The 15,382-nt window shown below is 42.0% G+C and overlaps 1 protein-coding gene across 8 annotated transcripts in view; it reads left to right on the forward strand.

Annotated features, from left to right (window-relative positions):
- The window catches only part of KIF13B (kinesin family member 13B), a 197,621-nt gene that overhangs the window by 117,279 nt on the left and 64,960 nt on the right, over positions 1 to 15,382 (forward strand). For all 8 annotated transcript variants that reach the window (XR_013525465.1, XM_017963648.4, XM_008979053.5 and 5 more), the window contains 6 exons: positions 349 to 511; positions 4,605 to 4,751; positions 6,591 to 6,740; positions 6,997 to 7,125; positions 12,610 to 12,780; positions 14,356 to 14,513. Coding sequence is in view for 7 of the 8 variants with exons in the window: in XM_017963648.4 (XP_017819137.4) it covers positions 349 to 511; positions 4,605 to 4,751; positions 6,591 to 6,740; positions 6,997 to 7,125; positions 12,610 to 12,780; positions 14,356 to 14,513 (918 nt within the window). In the remaining variant the exon portion in view is untranslated. The remainder of the gene's footprint in view (positions 1 to 348; positions 512 to 4,604; positions 4,752 to 6,590; positions 6,741 to 6,996; positions 7,126 to 12,609; positions 12,781 to 14,355; positions 14,514 to 15,382) is intronic.

Genomic DNA, 15,382 nt, shown 5'->3' on the forward strand with positions numbered 1-15,382 from the left:
TCACCTGGAGATTGATAGAAATGTAGGATTTCAGGCCCCCACCTCAGACCTGCCCAGAAAAAATCTTGAGTTGAAGATCCCCTGGTGATTCGCATGCATGGGCAGGTTTGTGGGGCACTGCCCTTATCTAGAGCCAGCTTGCTGTGTGGCTGCGTGCCAGTGCTTATCATGTAGTGAGATTCAAGCGTGTGCATGGGTCAGTGTCAGTAACACAGTCGCTGAGTGCGGACCACCATGGGAAGTCTTGGTCCACGCTTTGGCATCGATGCACTACTGCTATATGATTCTCTGACGAGCTGCTTTGTGTTATCTCTTCCCTACCTCCAACCCCTCTTTATTTTTTTTAAGAGAAGCAACGTTGAGTAACAGCCTAATGAGGCTGAGGGAACAAATTGTTAAGGCCAATCTGTTGGTGAGAGAAGCTAATTACATTGCTGAGGAGCTGGATAAAAGGACAGAATACAAAGTTACCCTACAGATTCCAGCCTCCAGCCTGGATGCCAACAGGAAGGTGAGGTTGCCATTCCTTGAAAAAAACTAAGATCTCATTGGATGAGATTGCTTGATGTTTCCTGGTGTTACTGAAGCTTCAGATCCCTGTCTATACCCACCCCAAGTCTAGATCCTTGGTCCTCCTTGCTTTTGAGTAGAATTGACTTCCTCTTCATTCTCTGCCTTTGAGTGTATGTATATTTTATCCACTAGGGGAATATACTCTCCGTCTCACGTGGCCCTGAAAGTTCAGTTCACTCAGCTTGCTTTCTTCAAGTCTGTTTCAAGTCTTTCTTAGGAATCTTTACTAATTAATCTTTTTTTCCTTCCTTATGTTACCATTCACTTCCCCCCCCAAGTTAGGTGTTCATTTTGCTTATGTTATTTTCTCCTTCAAATAGCTTGCTCTGTAAAACTCTTTATTAGTTGTGTCATGTATATATTCAGGATCACACTTTTTTGATATAAGTTTAATAAAATGTAGGGGGAAAGTCCCATCGCAGTCTTCTATCTTTGCCGTTCAGTTTTTTTTTTTCTTCTTTTTTTGAGGTTCTTTCCTAGCTCTTGATTATGTTCGTACATGATGTTCGATGGATTAGGTAGAATTTTCTATTCAGACAAATTTCTTGTGGGTCCATGTGTTCTCTTTGTCCTACAGTAGTCCACACAGCAAAGCTTTAATCAATTCATCTTGGATATTCTATTATTTTTTTATTTTTTGAAGATGGAGTCTTGCTCTGTCACCCAGACTGGAATGCAGTGGTGTGATCTTGACTCACTGCAACCTCTGCCTCCTGGGTTCAAGTGCTTCTTCTGCCTCAGCCTCCTGAGTATCTGGGATTGCAGGTGTGCGCCAACATACCCAGCTAAATTTTGTATTTTTAGTAGAGATGTATTTTTAGTATTTTTGCCATGTTGGCCACGCTGGTCTCAAACTCCTGACTTCAAGTGATCCACCTGCCTTGGCCTTCCAAAGTGCTGGGATTACAGGTGGATATTCTAATTTGATAGCAAGGATTACATCTTTCTTTCCCTATGACATCATAGCATTGAGGTCAGTGTTTTGTACTGAGTAGATATTTGGCAAATATGATTCTTAGTGTTTTGAGAAAGGTATTACAAATATGATATGATCATTACTTTATAGATCATTGTTTTTGTATACTCTGTGTGTATTTTGAAAGTTTGTACTTTATTAGAACTTAATAGTATTTGTAGGGCAAAGTCTAGATACAGTAGGACTCATCAAAAACAGAAGAGGAAGCCAGTCACAAGCAGAAGGTTCAGGACCTAGTTTCTTCTTGAAGGCGAAGTTCAAGGTCACGTTTCATTCTGTGGTGTACGAGTTGAAAAAAGCAGAAACCTGAACATTTTTTCCCCATTAAGCATGACTGCAGCCCTTTTCTCCGTAACCTGTTTTGGGCTTTGTTGAAAGGTGTGGTTCTGCGTTGGGGTAGCTATGTCAACAACCACAAGTAACTCATGTCACTTGCCATCTCTCTCCTGCCCTCCATCCAGTGCTGCATTCACTGGGGCCATGTCTTTTGCTGGTAGAGATGACTCCATTGCTGGAGTGAAGGAGCCATTTTTAACAGACACCTACTAATTCTCTGTTAGTATTGATTTAAATAAATTGGTATTTTTAGATGTCAGCCAGAGAGAGGAGCTGGATAAGGAGGCATTTCCTAGGCGATAGTCTCCTTCATTAGGCTGAGTCTGCAGTCTTTAATGCAACAAAGACTATTTTTTGGTATTTGAAAACTGTTATGTATTTATATGTCCTTTCCATTCTGTGAGCACTCTCTCTGGTGATTATTTTTTTCTTCCTTCTAATTTTGCAAGAGAGCCAAGTTATGGTAGCTGCATCATAATGCCCGTTGCTGTTTAGTCCCAGGTCCGGCATTCTCCCCCAGAAAAGCCACTACCCGCACAGGTCACAAATAGGAGTTTTGTGTTTATTCACTGGCTGGCTGAATATAAGGTAGGGGGGCCCTTAATTTTGACTATAAGATGGCCAGGCTGGTGGCTCACGCCTGTAATCCCAGCACCTTGGGAGGCCACGGTGGGCGGATCACTTGTGGTCAGGAGTTTGAGACCAGCCTAGCCAACATGATGAAACCCTGTGTCTACTAAAAATATAAAGATTAGCCAGGCACGATGGTGGGTGCCTGTAATCCCAGCTGCTCAGGAGACTGAGGCAGGAGAATCGCTTAAACCCAGGAGGTGGAGGTTGCAGTGAGCTGAGATCAGGCCACCGCACCCCAGCCTGGGCGACAGAAAGAAACTCCGTCTTGATTAAAACAAAAAACAAAACAACAAAACCACATTTTAACTGTAAGATTCTCAAATGTTTGTTTTATTATTTAAATTTTGTTTCTTAGAAAATGATTGTAGGCAAGATGCTAATGAAACATCAATGTATTTCATAGTTCCCTTAAGTTCTGAGTTGAAGAGTTGAAAAATTAAGCCAGTAAACCTAAATTGATTAGATAACCAGTAGATATGTCTCTGTGGGAGAATGTATAGGGGCTTTTTTTTTTTTTAACTTTGTGGTTTTTAAAAGTTCTAAAACTTTTTCTGCCTTAAAAATGCATTGCTCAAGTTCTTCTGCTCTGAAAAAAGTCTGCATTGCTCTTATAAGCTGGAAAAACTTCAGAGCATACTTTTTGGAGGAGGTGAAATTTGCATAACAGATCATTACTGTTTTAAAGTCAACAACTCAGTGGCATTTGGCATGGTCACAGTGTGGTGTGAGCACCGCCTCCATCCAGCTCTGTAGGATCTTAGTAAGAAACCCAAACATGCGTGTTTGGAAGCTGGTATCACTTATTCCTTCCCCATGGGTAAATGGAGCACTTTACAGTTTACTCTTTTAACTATTCCAAGTTTTATACCTCATGGAGATACCACCCACTACAGTAAACCATACTTCACACTCTGAGGGCTAAAGGGACATTTCTTCCCCAAGAACAGCAAACTTCCCCTTGCCGTTCGATGCTATGACTCTCTCCCCATTGATACACTGTGGTTCTATGGTGCCCTGAATAAAACATGTTTATTTCACCTTACTGTTAAATGTGGTCTTTTGGGTTTTAAATTTAATCATATTCATCTACAGTCAAAATTTAAATGTGGCTGGGTATGATGGCTCATGCCTATCATCCCTGCATCTTAGGAGACTGAGGCAGGAGAATCACTTGAGGCCAGGAGTTCCAGACGAGCCTTGGCCATATAGAAAAACCTGTCTCTGCAAAAAAAAAAAAAAAAACCAAAAAAACAAAACAACCTAGCAAAATTAGCTGAGTGTAGTGGCATGCACCTGTGGTCCTAATTACTTTGGAGGCTGAGGCAGGAGGATCACTGGAGCCCAGAAGTTCATGGCTGCAGTGAGCTATGATATGCCACTGCACTCCAGCCTGGGTGACAGAGTGAGGTGCTGTATCTTTAAAAACTTCTCTCTCTCTCTCTATATATATATATGTATGTATATGTATATGTATAGATAGATAGATACACACACACACACACTTGTATACACACACACACAACTTGTTTATTTATGTATTTTTGAGAGGCTCACTCTGTCACCCAGGCTGGAGTGCATAGGCTGGCACTCTGTCATCCAGGCTGGTGAGAATTTCAGTCACTGCAGCCTCTGCCTCTTGGATGGAAGCTATTCTCATGCTTTAGCCTCCTGAGTAGCTGGCATTACAGGTCCCACCACACCTGGCTGGTTTTTGTATTTTTAGTAGAGATGGGGTTTCACCATGTTGGCCAGGCTGGTCTCGAACTCCTGACCTCAAGTGATCCACCTGCCTTGGCCTCCCAAAGTGCTGGGATTACAGGCATGAACCACCATGCCCAGCCGCCCCCCGCAAAATTTTTTTAATGTTGAGTTTTTACTTAAACTGAAGTTTATAAATAGATTTTGATTGTGCTTGAGTATGAAGGCATGATGTAATAGCTTGTAAGACTTTTGGAAAGCTTTGTGATCAACAGATGAAAGGATGATTGCCGTTTGAGTTTTGACATTTGACCAATAGGGGTGGAATTTGCAGCTCTGACTTCCCTGCTGTCTGTGTTTCTCACAGTCATTCTTCCTCTCTTTTCAGCGAGGCTCTCTTCTTAGTGAGCCTGCAATCCAGGTGAGAAGAAAAGGAAAAGGAAAGCAGATTTGGTCTTTGGAAAAACTTGACAATAGGCTGTTGGATATGAGAGACCTTTATCAGGAGTGGAAAGAGTGCGAAGAAGATAACCCAGTAAGTTACTTGAGAGAAAATCACTTAATTGGTAATGGTAGAAGGAACCAAGCTGGAATGAGCCCATTTCAGGGGGAAATGGTTCCTTTCCCCAAATTACAATCCTACTTCTGGAGTAAGGCTGATTTTAATCCCCTAAATTGTTTAGCAAATTACTGATTTTAATAATCTCTCTTTCTGCTATCTTCTTTTTTCTTCTCATTTCTGTCTTTTAGAGTTCTAGCAGAATTCTCCACTTTCCATTCTGACTTCTGCTGGTGTGCGGGTGTCTGTCTCCTGTGCCTTCTGGGAACCTCTTTAGGACAGAGGCCAGGCCTCATTATTTGTCTCTCCTCCCATTGCTCACCCCGTTTAACCTTGCAGATAATAAACCTACAGTTTATGTTTTGTAAGTTGAACGTCGGTGGTGTCTTAATATTTACACTACGAGGAACATTTTTGAAGAACTTTTGATCATAGATCTATAAACTGGCACTCTGTCGTCACCTTGCAGGCTTTCTTATTTAGATCAGACGTGTACTCATATGTATTTAAAATAGAAATGTATGTTACGTATGTCTGAACATTTTTTCATTACCTTTAGGCCTGTTTCCACATAGAGTTGTTTACTTCCTTTGTCTTTTGTTTTCTAAAAATGGTTTTTCCAGATTGTCTTCAATAAAAATGTTACTTAGGTGACGTTTTTGCTTAAAAAATGTTTGTCTAGGTCCGGGCGCGGTGGCTCACATCTGTAATCTCAGCACTTTGGGAGGCTGAGGCGGGTGGATCACCAGGTCAAGAGATCGAGACCATCCTGGTCAGCATGGTGAAACCCCGTCTCTACTAAAAATACAAAGAATTAGCTGGGCATGGTGGCGCGTGCCTGTAATCCCAGCTACTCGGGAGGCTGAGGCAGGAGAATTGCCTGAACCCAGGGGGCGGAGGTTGCGGTGAGCAGAGATTGCACCATTGCTCTCCAACCTGGGGAACAAGAGCGAAACTCCGTCTCAAAAAAAAAAAAAAAAGTTTGTCTCTTTGGTACCCCTCTCCGATTTCAACTTAGAAGTAAAACAACAAAACAAATACAAAAAAGCCACTGCCATGAGGGCTCAGCTTTCTTTTCTTTTTTCTTTTTTTTTTTTGAGACAGAGTCTATCTCTGTCTCCGAGGCTGGAGTGCAGTGACATGATCTCAGCTCACTGCAACCTCCTCCTCCTGGGTACAAGTGATTGTCCTGCCTCAGCCTCCCAAGTAGCTGGGATTACAAGTGCCCGCCACTGTGCCTGGCTAATTTTTGTATTTTTAGTAGAGACAGAGTTCCACCATGTTGACAATGCTGGTCTCAAACTCCTGACTTCAGGTGATTCTCCCACCTCGGCCTCCCCAAGTGCTGGGATTATAGGCGTGAGGGCTCATCTTTTATTAGCAGTAGCGTATATGATGACTTCCTAGGAACAAGCAGAGCAGATATGAATTACTGTCTTCCCCAAAAGAAAAGTGAAGCGTAGTTTTCCACACTCTACTTCTTTTTCTGGTCAACATATATCGTTTGTTTATTTTGTGGCAAGATTTCCATGTAAAGGAGAATAACTGCTAAAAGTAATAACCTGTTATTGGGATCACTCGGACTTGGGTGGAGGATGCTGACCTCCGCTGTGAATGGGAATGCGGAAGAGAGTGTGAGGGAGCAGTCCAGTGCTGAACTTAAGCAAAAACTTCAGAGTATTTTACTCTAAAAAGTACAAGCATCAGGATGATGAAAGTTCAGCTTCATGACGTAAGTGTATGAAAAAGCAGTAGGCTGAGTGCATGTATTGTAAGTGATTTTTCGGAAGTTACATATTCTTAACCTCTTTGCAGGTAATCCGATCATACTTCAAACGTGCTGATCCATTCTACGATGAGCAGGAAAATCACAGTCTCATTGGGGTGGCCAATGTCTTCCTCGAGTCCCTTTTCTATGATGCAAAGTTACAGTACGCTGTTCCCATCATCAACCAGAAGGGAGAGGTTGGTTGGTTTTCCTTCATGCCTTGTTTCCTGTAGTGAACAGTTTAAGAAACAAGAGGGTGGTGATGGGATGTCATTGCTCTTTTTTTGTCAGTAATGACAGTTAATGTGTATGTGTTTCCAACGACTCTGAGGGCAGAGTAACTGTCAGAAACCAGGCCTCTGAATTCCCACACGCCATTAACCTGACAACTTGACTCTAAAAGAGAAGCAACCAAATCTGGAGAAATATCTCTGACTTTCCCCGTTGCTGCAGGTGGCAGGTCGGCTGCACGTGGAGGTGATGCGCATCAGCGGGGATGTTGGGGAAAGGATTGCAGGAGGCGACGAGGCTGCCGAGGTCTCCTTTGAGAAGGAGACCCAGGAAAACAAACTGGTGTGCATGGTAAGCCTCAGCTTCGTCCTAGTATTAGTTTGATACAAAAGTCAGTGCCATTACTTTTAATGGCAAAAATCACGTTGACTTTTGCACTAACCTCATAGTTCAAGTGGGGCTGATTTTGAGGACTGGGTCTTTAGATAAGTATTATGTTCCTCTTCACATTTTGAAAGTAGAGCAGAGCCTCCCCCACTCATGATGATGCGAAATCCCCCCCATCATTTCCAAACACCCACTAGTGGCCAGACCTGCCGGTGGCTGAGAATCCCTGCAGGAACCAGTCATTCTAAAAAGAAGGTGCTGGCGGGCAGGAAGTCACCAAGGGACGTAGGTGCAGTGAGAAGGAGGTGAGGTTAAGTGAAGGAAGCCTACACCTGACTCTTAATTCATAGCCCGTCCTCTCTCCCAGGAGGCATTTCTAGAATCGAAGCCGACGTTGAAGGTGGTAAGTTAGACGTTAGCCACAAGGTAGCGGGAAGCTGGAGCTGTTGGAGTCAGGCTACTTTCTGCAAGGCTTCGCATATATGCAGAGGGCTCCCAGCATTTCAGTTACTTCACTAGGAGGGGGAGGAATCTTAATTCACTGAAAGGTCATATTTCTTGTATTGTACTTGATTTCGGAGCAGCTCCTTTGAGTCATAAGATGATCAGAGATGGAGACATAGACCTGATGACCCCACGATGGCCCATTTTGAAGGTGATGGACTAGCAAATGCAATTCAAATATCACTTTCTGCTGTTAAAGTAAAAGAACACATAAGGGCACTTCTCACTTGGGAAATGTATTCTTATTACCAAAATAAAGCAGTATATTCTGAGAAATATGGGCTGCTTAAAGTGAGGTTAAAGTACCTTGTTTTTACTAAGAGAAGACATCAAACATATATAAAAGTAGGGAGAAAGGTGTTACCGATGCCCATGCCCATTGACCTTTGCTCCACAGTTACCACCTGTGGTCAACCTTGTTTCACTCATACACTCAGCTGCTTCCATGCCGCCCCTTCCACTAACATCCTAAGCACCTCAGCATCGTATCTTACCTGCAAATAGTTCAGTGTGTGTCTCCAAAAGATGAGTTCTTAAGCCAATGTAACCATAATTGTCAAAATTAATAATTTGTCAAAAATTAATGATTTCTTTCTATTGGAAAATCGTCAGTTTCCTTAATTGCCTTGGTTGGTGTGTGTCTGGCATCCGTTTCAGTCTGGTACGCTCACACTCTCTCACTTGCTTGCTCACTCTCTTTGCCTCTCTCACCAAACCTGCAATTTATGTATCGTAGAAACTGGGTTATTGTAGTTTCCCATAGTCTGGCTTCTGCCGATTGGTGTTGCCTAGGGTGTTAAGACACATTTTCTGAAAATTGGTAGTTAGATATAAAGGTGTTTCCTGGGGGAGGGAGGCAGCCCAAGGGCTTGGTCAGTGGTACCCTGTGTTCTTCCATCAGGAGCCACATCTTATCTGCGTGTTTGTCTTTGGGGGATGATCAGCCATGGATGATGATTACCAAGGTGCATTATTTTGTTAGGAGTTACAAAAGAATGGTACTATAATTCTATTGTCATTTCATTTTTCTCCAGAGAAAAAGTCTTCCTATTACCAACTACTTTGCTATACAGAGATAGTTTGTGTAGAAAAGGAGGGATAAATGCTCCATCTCTCCCTTTATTTACAGATTTTATCTATTTATTTCTTTTATTTGTGAGACAGAGTCTCACTATGTCACCCAGGCTGGAGTGCAGTGGTGTGATTTCGGCTCACTGTAGCCTCTGCCTCCCAGGTTCAAGTGGTTCTCCCGCCTCAGCCTCCTGACTAGCCGTGTCACCATGCCCAGCTAATTTTTGTATTTTTAGCAGAGATGGGGGTTTTGCCATGTTGGCCAAGGCTGGTCTTGAACTCCTGGCCTCAAGTGATCCACCTGCCTCGGCCTCTTGAAGTGCTGGGATTACAGGTGTGAGCCACCACATCCAGCCTAATTTTTAAAATCATGAATTGGTTTTCCAAAATGTGACCAGTGAGGTTTTTGTCCTTAATTGTAACAGCATCAGTATGAACTCTCAGACTTAACCATATTTGGCGTGCATCTGTCTGTTGGATTCACACCTGTATTTAAGCACAAATCTTCCCATCTTTGGCTAGTGGGAGCTGCTTCAGTTGGCCCTTGATTCCTGTTGTCATAACCCTGAGCTTCCTGGACTGTGATAGCTTTCTTGCTTTCTGGTGTGATGAATATTCTGATCTCATCCTGTATATTTCCTGTACCAGACCTGGAATCAGCCATTTCTCCAAGGAACCTGATTCCTTTCAGTGGGAAGTGGTTTCAGAGACCATGTTCTGGCATATAATGGCCTTTTACATAAAAAGGACGAGGACAAATAAGCTATATGATGTTAAAACACTGGTGGAAAAACAAAAGAAAGCAGCCTGGAGACAGTTAAGATATCAGGGGTGAAGAGTGTAACTGGCCCCCAAAGAAGTCTGGATTTGTTTTTTGTAACAAGGCTATATGCACATATTGACATCTTCATGTTTTCAGTGATCATAAGTGAGGTTAGTACATTTATAAATCCTGGAACATTCCTGGGCTCCTCTGTCTTAACCACTGCACGTTGAAGCTGTGGTATTCTGACATCTTGTGGTTTTAGTTTTTGTGGCAAAAACTTTTTTAGAAACCCTGCAAGACCCAAAGAGCCTGTGTTCCACATACTTTGGCATTCCTTGTGGCTGATAGTCTTCGTTCCTGACAGTCTCATTCCTGAGAGGTTGCCTGTAGTCGAGAGTTCAGCATATTAAAACTTGTTTCTTGTGTATTTTAACATTAAAATTGTGATTAATTTCAAATAAAAAATTTCAGATGGAATTTAGTTATACAAAGAAGTATGTATTGAACATGCATGTCGTCAATACCTGTTACGGCTCTTTTGTTTCATCTTGTTCCACTGGTGTGATCAGTCTCACCCCTGTAAAGTAAGGCAGCTACCAGTATTCTCATTTCACTTAGGAGAAAACTAAACCTAAGAAAACTAAGAATTTAAGCAATTTGTGCCAGCACACGAGCTAATAAGTGGGCGATATTTTTATTGTGTTTATTTTATGTAACTCCAACATCTTGTAACCTTCCTAAATGCCATATTGTCTTACCTTAAATAATATAAACATTTTAAAACAATGAAAAAATGATGGTTTTAAAAACTTAATGAAAAATTAATAGCAGAGTACTGTTTGCTCATTTTGGTTTAAAGGAATAAAAGGTATCAGCCAATCTGTCTTTCATAGCCTGTCGGGAAGTAGCTGTCTAGGTGTTTCAGATTCCTGTTGACGTCACAGAAAAGGTGAATTATAATGGTGGTTTCTATTTGATTGCTTACCCGTTATGTGTTTGCTATAGAAGAAAATAAAGTAACTTGATTTGTGTAATTTTGTGTGTGATTATTAATGCTTCCTAAAGAGAGTGTGTGTGTGCGTGTGTGTGCGCGCGCACGCACATTTTAGAGACCGAGTCTTTGTCACTCAGGCTGAAGTGCAGTGATGTGGTCTTAGCTCACTGCAATCTCCGCCTCCTGGGTTGAAGCAATTATCGTGTCTCAGCCTCCGGAAGTAGCTGGGACTACAGGCATGCATCACCACATTCAGCTAATTTTTATATTTTTATTAGAGATGGAGTTTCACTATATCGGCCAGGCTGGTCTCAAACTCCTGACCTTGGCCTCCCAAAGTGATCCTCCCACCTTGGCCTCCCAAAGTGCTTGGATTACGGCCTGAAATGTTAAGGTTATGTTTATGGTTGCTGAACTACGTGAGCTCTTATGCCATATATTCAGATTTATTTTCATTAAATGTATTTACTGGGGGTAGACTGAATCATACAGCGTGCAGAAAGTGAACAGGTGAAAAATAGGATTTATGATTAATGCTCCGCCATGTGAAAATCGGTTTAATCAGTTATATAGTTAGAATTTGGCTTAATCAACTTCAGGATTTTGTTTCCTTCATAGTTGGAGAAGTTTTAGAATATCACAGTTGATCACAAAAACTCCAAATTAAAAATCAACCCAGGCCAGGCATGGTGGCTCATGTCTATAATTCCAGCATTTTGGGAGGCTGAGGCAGGAGGATCACTTGAGCTCAGGAGTTTGAGACCGGCCTGGTCTGCATAATGAGACCTCATCTCTACTAAAAATCAAAAAAATGACCTGAGCATGGTGTCACACACCTGAAGTCCCAGCTCCTCAGGAGGCTGAGGCTGGGGGATCACTTGAATCCTTAAAATTGAGGCTGCAGTTAGCCACAATTATGCCACTACACTCCAGCCTGGGCAACACAACAAGACCCTGTCTCAGACACCCGAAAAAAAATCAGTCTAATGCTGCCAACCAAATGAGGTATTAGGAATATCTGGCTGCCTTAGAAACTGTTACAGGCATTTCTTCCAGGGCCTTTGGGTCTGATTAGACAAGTATCTCCAGTTGCACTTCGTTACAACCACACCCTGTCCCCCCAGCCCCCAGTTCAGAGCATGCTTCCTTTGATACCCCTTTCCCCCAAATCTACATAAGGAAGTCTTTCTGTAAACATTGGCCCAGAAAATCGTCAGTGTTTACCATCTTCACTTCTTTTCCTTCTCCCCCCAGATCTTTATACATTTCTGATGCTTTTAAGTTCTCCCAAACAATGCTGTAGTAGCGTGTAACACTTTCAGTTGAGAACCTTGTTTCCTTTTTTTTTTTGTCTCACTCTGTCGCCCAGGCTGGAGTGCAATGGCATCTTGGCTCGCTGCAACCTCTGCCTCCCGGGTTCAAGTGATTCTTCTGCCTCAGCCTCCTGAGTAGCTAGAAATACAGGTGTACACCACTACCCCTGGCTACTTTTTGTATTTTTAGTAGAGATGGGGTTTCTCTATGTTGGCCAGGTTGGTCTCAAACTCCTGATCTCATGATCTACCCGCCTTGGCCTCCCAAAGTGCTGGGATTACAGGCGTGAGCCACCATACCCCGCCTACCTTGTTCCTTTTTATACTTTAAAACATCAAATCTATGTTTCGCTCTTTCCTTGATATTTGTTGTTTCTTGGCATGTACACTGATTTTGTTCTGCATTCACTGTACTTGACAGTCTTGTTCTGTTCTGTGGCATATCCATGATTAGCCAAGTTCATATCCTTGCAGAGTGCTGATGTTTGACATCTGTCTTTGAATTGATGATGATGATGATGATGATTATATTCAGAGCAACTGACATTTAAATGTTCTTATGCTTCACAACGTCCACCTCTGTAGTCAGGGTCCTTGTAACCCCGTGTCCAGCTCTCGCTAAATACAGTAATTGCTACCACAGTTTTCCAGATGCAGAAGTCGAATCTCAGGTTGAACGGGATTTGGCTATCATAAGTCCTAAGTTAGTGACAGAGCTGGAACTGGAACCTGCACCTGTGACTCCGAGTGCTTGTTGCAACTCTCGGATTTCAAAACACACAGCCTTCTTTTTCCTTCAGGTTAAAATCCTCCAAGCTACTGGGTTGCCACAGCATCTGTCCCACTTTGTGTTCTGCAAATACAGCTTCTGGGATCAACAGGAGCCGGTGATTGTCGCTCCTGAAGTGGACACCTCCTCCTCTCCCGTCAGCAAGGAGCCGCACTGCATGGTTGTCTTTGATCACTGCAATGTGAGTTTGTTTTCCAGAGTAGGTCAGCATTTAGATCACTCATGTAAAAACAAAGCAGAAAATGAACCTTATTTCTTTGAATAATTGTGCCAAGATATCTTGGAGCAGTTTCTGTGCAATGTGGGGATTGAGCAAAAAGTGTCAATGCATCTGTACTCCTCCACAACCCAAAGGTCACTTTTGCATGAGAAACAAATACCTATGTATGTATATGTGCATTTTCTTCTCTAAAGAAAATCTATGCCCTGTATTAGATTACTGGAGAAATTATCTAAAACCATTAAGAAACTTTTGTTTTAGAGAAAGCAAACATAGGTAGCAGAGAAGAGCTAACTGTTGAGCACCAAATGCTCTGTGAAGCTGTTACTTCTTCATTTGATGCTCACCACAGGTGTATTTGATGATAGTGCATTTGTTGTTGTTGTTGTTTTGTTTTGTTTTTTTGTTTTGAGACAGAGTCTTAGTCTATCACCCAGGCTGGAGTGCAGTGGCACGATGTCGGCTCACTGAAACCTCTGCCTCCCAGGTTGAAGCAATTCTCCTGCCTCAGCCTCCCAAGTAGCTGGGATTACAGATGCCTCCCACCACACCTGGCTACTTTTTTTTTTGGTATTTTTAGTGGAGATGGGGTTTTACCATGTTGGTCAGAATGGTTTTGAACTCCTGACCTCCAGTGATCTGCCCACCTTGTCCTCCCAAAGTGCTGAGATTACAGGCATGAGCTACCATGCCTAGCCAGTAGTGCACTTTTTTTTTCCAGCTGAAAACACAAACAGTTCAGAGAGGTCAGTTTGCCCAAAATAGTTGCTCGTCGGTTTGTCCGTGGCTGGTGACCAGCTGAATGTGGACTGTTGGGTCCCCAAGTCTTTGTTGCTCCTGCACCACATTTGATCCAGCTCATCTCTTTCGAGAGAAAGGTCTCTTTCTAATCCATTTAAAACAAATACTTCAGTACATTAAAGATGGAGAGAGAGAGAGGAGACACCAGCAGAGATAGGAGATTCTGTGGTTTCTGTAATAAACTGTCTTAGAGCTCATTCCTAATTGCAAAATGCTATCTTATAAAAATGGACGGGCTGGGAGAATTTTTACATATCAGGTCTTTTTTTTTTTTTTTTTTTTTTTTTTTTTTTTGGTGCTAACGATTATTTCCCTTACCTCCTAATAGAGATAGGTAGCTTTCTAAAAAGTGGGAAAAACAGTTTTGAACACACTACCTTATTGCATATAATAACTTTTATATCAACACATTATAGACCAGTGTTGTAACACTTTGTACAATTAGGCTTTTAAAAATAACTCTCAGAATGCTGCTAACAAAACAATACAATGCTGATCTTACATACTAGACTTCTGAGGTGAAAAGTTTTAAAAAATTTAGATTTATAGTTATGTTTAAAGTCAAGAACCTTAGGCCGTCTGAGCATTCATTATGCGTCTTAGCTGACAGTTCCGTATAACTAAAACATTCCTTTTTCTATTTTTTTTCTTATGTAATTAAGTATGTGATGTCTGGTATCAATCCTAAGGTTACCAGAAGGAGTTGCCTCTTTGTGATCAGCTATTGTGTTTCAGGAGTTTTCTGTTAACATCACTGAAGACTTTATCGAGCATCTTTCTGAAGGAGCATTGGCAATTGAAGTATATGGACATAAAATGAACGATCCTCGGAAAAACCCAGCCCTGTGGGATTTGGGAATCATCCAAGCAAAGACACGTAGTCTTCGGGACAGGTGAATGTTAGATGTTCATCTGATTCCATTTATATATGTGTAATTTTTTTTTTTTTTTGAGACAGTCTCATTCCCTTTGTCACCCAGGCTAGAGTACAGTGGCATGATCTTGGCTTGCTGCAACTCCGGCCTCCCAGGAGTAAACAATTCTCTTGCCTAAGCCTTCCGAGTAGCTGGGATTATAGGCATGCACACCACACCTGGCTAATTTTTATATTTTTAGTGGAGCTGGGGTTTCACCATGTTGGCCACACTGGTCTCAAACTCCTGACCTAAAGTGATCCGCCAACCTCAGCCTCCCAAAGTGCTGGGATTGCAGGCATGAGCCACCATGCCTGGCCAGATTCCATTTATAATTTTTAAAGACTGCTAGAAATTAGTACTGCCATTTATGAAGGTTACTCTTTCCTGAGCATGACCAGGGTTCCCTGGAGGGATGGTAGTGTCTCCAGGGTGTTAATCACGCAGGGAAGCAAACTTCACAGAATGATGGAAGAAAGTTCAATTTGTAGCTGGTTAAAAAGAAACAGTGAAATTAATTTTGGAGAATAGTGACTTACCATTCTGAATTACTTCTAATTAATCAGGTGTAGAGAGGATGGATCAAGATTCACTCTAGAGTTCACACTTTCTTTGTCTTTAGCTCATGGTTCTGAGTGGCTTCGTTGTTGGAAAGAGGTAGGTTTCTTTGCGGACTTAAAAGGAAGCATTAAAAGGGAATGACTGAAATTGCATGTCTTTGTGCTTTTCATCTACTTATAGATGAAAACCAGATTTTCTTTTCCTTTTTTGCATTTAGAGAGTTTAGCAAATACTAAATTAGAAAGTGAGATTTGAGATTTTTTTTTCTTTTCTTTTTTTTTTTTTTT

Source organism: Callithrix jacchus, chromosome 13 (assembly GCF_049354715.1).
Source record: "Callithrix jacchus isolate 240 chromosome 13, calJac240_pri, whole genome shotgun sequence".
Lineage (NCBI taxonomy): Eukaryota > Metazoa > Chordata > Mammalia > Primates > Cebidae > Callithrix > Callithrix jacchus.